Genomic DNA, 1,653 nt, shown 5'->3' on the forward strand with positions numbered 1-1,653 from the left:
GCATGCCCCAGAGCTCGGTCGGCCACGAAGCGTCCTGCGCCGGCACAACGTACGAGAGCGGGATCGAGAGATGCTGGAAGAGCTCGAGGAAGACACGCACCGCCTGCAGCGTCCGCGCCCACGTTGTCGTCGTGTTGAAGTTGAAGCCAAGAACATCGAGGTCGTGTCGCTTCGAAGACGGTAGCAGGCTTTCGTAGATCCACAGCTTCCACGCGAGCTCGCCGAGGCGCAGGCCGTGCCACTGCGACGGCCATGGTTGCAGTGGCGGCACGTCAAAGTCGATGGGGATGTCGACGTTGCCGTGGAGATCGTCGTACAAGTCGAAGAGCTCGACGACCTCGAACCACATGGGAAGGTGCTCGAGCAAGCCGAGGGATCGGGCCTTACTATACTCTTGCGGCGTCAGCTGGTACATGTGGACCTCTAGGAGCTTGACGCATTCGGCGAGCACGAGCCCCCACGACAGGACGGGCCATGTGTTGTCGTCGGACGGCACGACGAAGGAGCCTGGCACGCGGCAGTGGCCCACGAGTCGATGGTAGGTCGCGAGGCCGTCCAAGATGTTGTGCCATGGGCGGCCGACGACAATCCAGCCTGCCGGTAGCTCGAGCTTAGAGAAACGCGCGTAGTGGCGCGACCGGTTCCAGAGAAAGCCCATATCATTGAGCTTCTTTTCGATCTCAGCTTCAAACTTGACCTTGGCTTGGCGCAGCTGCCGGGCCCGGTTGCCGAGGTCGACGCCAAGCATGTCGGCCGGCCAGTCGCGCGACGTCGATGGAACGACGTAGTCGTCGCCCACGCCGAGATCGCCGTAGATCTTGCGGTAGACCGCCAGCGCCTCGAGCTGCCTGTTGAGCGGGAACTTGGCCGAGCGGGCGTCCATGCTGCTTGCACCAGTCGTCGTCGAATCCCCAAATTGGGTCCAGGCTAATTGCACCCAAGTGGGCACCCGTATCCGGATGACGTGGCCTCTCGGATGCCCAGCCGTGGAGTCGGCGGCGCTGTCCGCCTCGTGCGCTTCCTGCATGGAGGAGCATTGTCGCGAGAACGCACGGCGAACGAGATAACGACGCATGTCTACTTCGCCGACGGCAAACGCAGAGAGACGCTTCAACGTCGTGACCGATCTGCGGTCCCGGCAAAGTGCTTGGAATGGCGGAGGCCGAGCCCATGAGGTTCTAATTCTGATGCGAAAATCAAACGGCCCGACCGACAACCACGTTTGGCAGAGGTGGTTGCACGGCTGCAAGAAGGGCGCCTAGTGGCACGGACCACCCGGCATGGTCCACAGGCACGCGAACCGTCCAGGAGTCAGCGCGAGCCCCGATATGCGTCTGTAGACGGCCAGCGCCGCCGTCATGCGCTCCATTGTATCGACCTCGACGTGTTCATGCTCTTGCAACTGCGCGAAACATGCGATAGCGTCGGATCGGTGTCGGTGTCGTTGGGCACACGCAAGCGGCCGTGCGTCGCTCGAAACGTGTCCAGCGCCGTGTCGACGCAGCGCCAGAGCCCGCGTTGGTGGACGACGGCAACGAGGTTGCATCCAGCTGCGACATAACGTACTAATAGTGCAGTGTTTCGGAAGGCAGAACCAAAACTTAAAACATTAGAGTGCTTAACCCTCCAACGCCGGAAGGGACAATCAAATTA

The 1,653-nt window shown here is 61.5% G+C and overlaps 1 protein-coding gene across 1 annotated transcript; it reads right to left on the reverse strand.

Moving 5' to 3' along the window:
- Window positions 1-26: 26 nt before the first annotated feature.
- Window positions 27-883, reverse strand: SPRG_21756 (hypothetical protein; the record flags this gene model as incomplete). Its single annotated transcript, XM_012356193.1, has 1 exon — window positions 27-883. A coding segment is annotated over one exon (857 nt), but the record flags the coding sequence as incomplete, so codon positions are not given.
- Between the last annotated feature and the right edge of the window lie 770 nt (window positions 884-1,653).

The sequence above is a fragment of the Saprolegnia parasitica genome (genome assembly GCF_000151545.1).
Source record: "Saprolegnia parasitica CBS 223.65 unplaced genomic scaffold supercont2.397, whole genome shotgun sequence".
In the NCBI taxonomy this organism is placed as follows: Eukaryota; Oomycota; class Saprolegniomycetes; order Saprolegniales; family Saprolegniaceae; genus Saprolegnia; species Saprolegnia parasitica.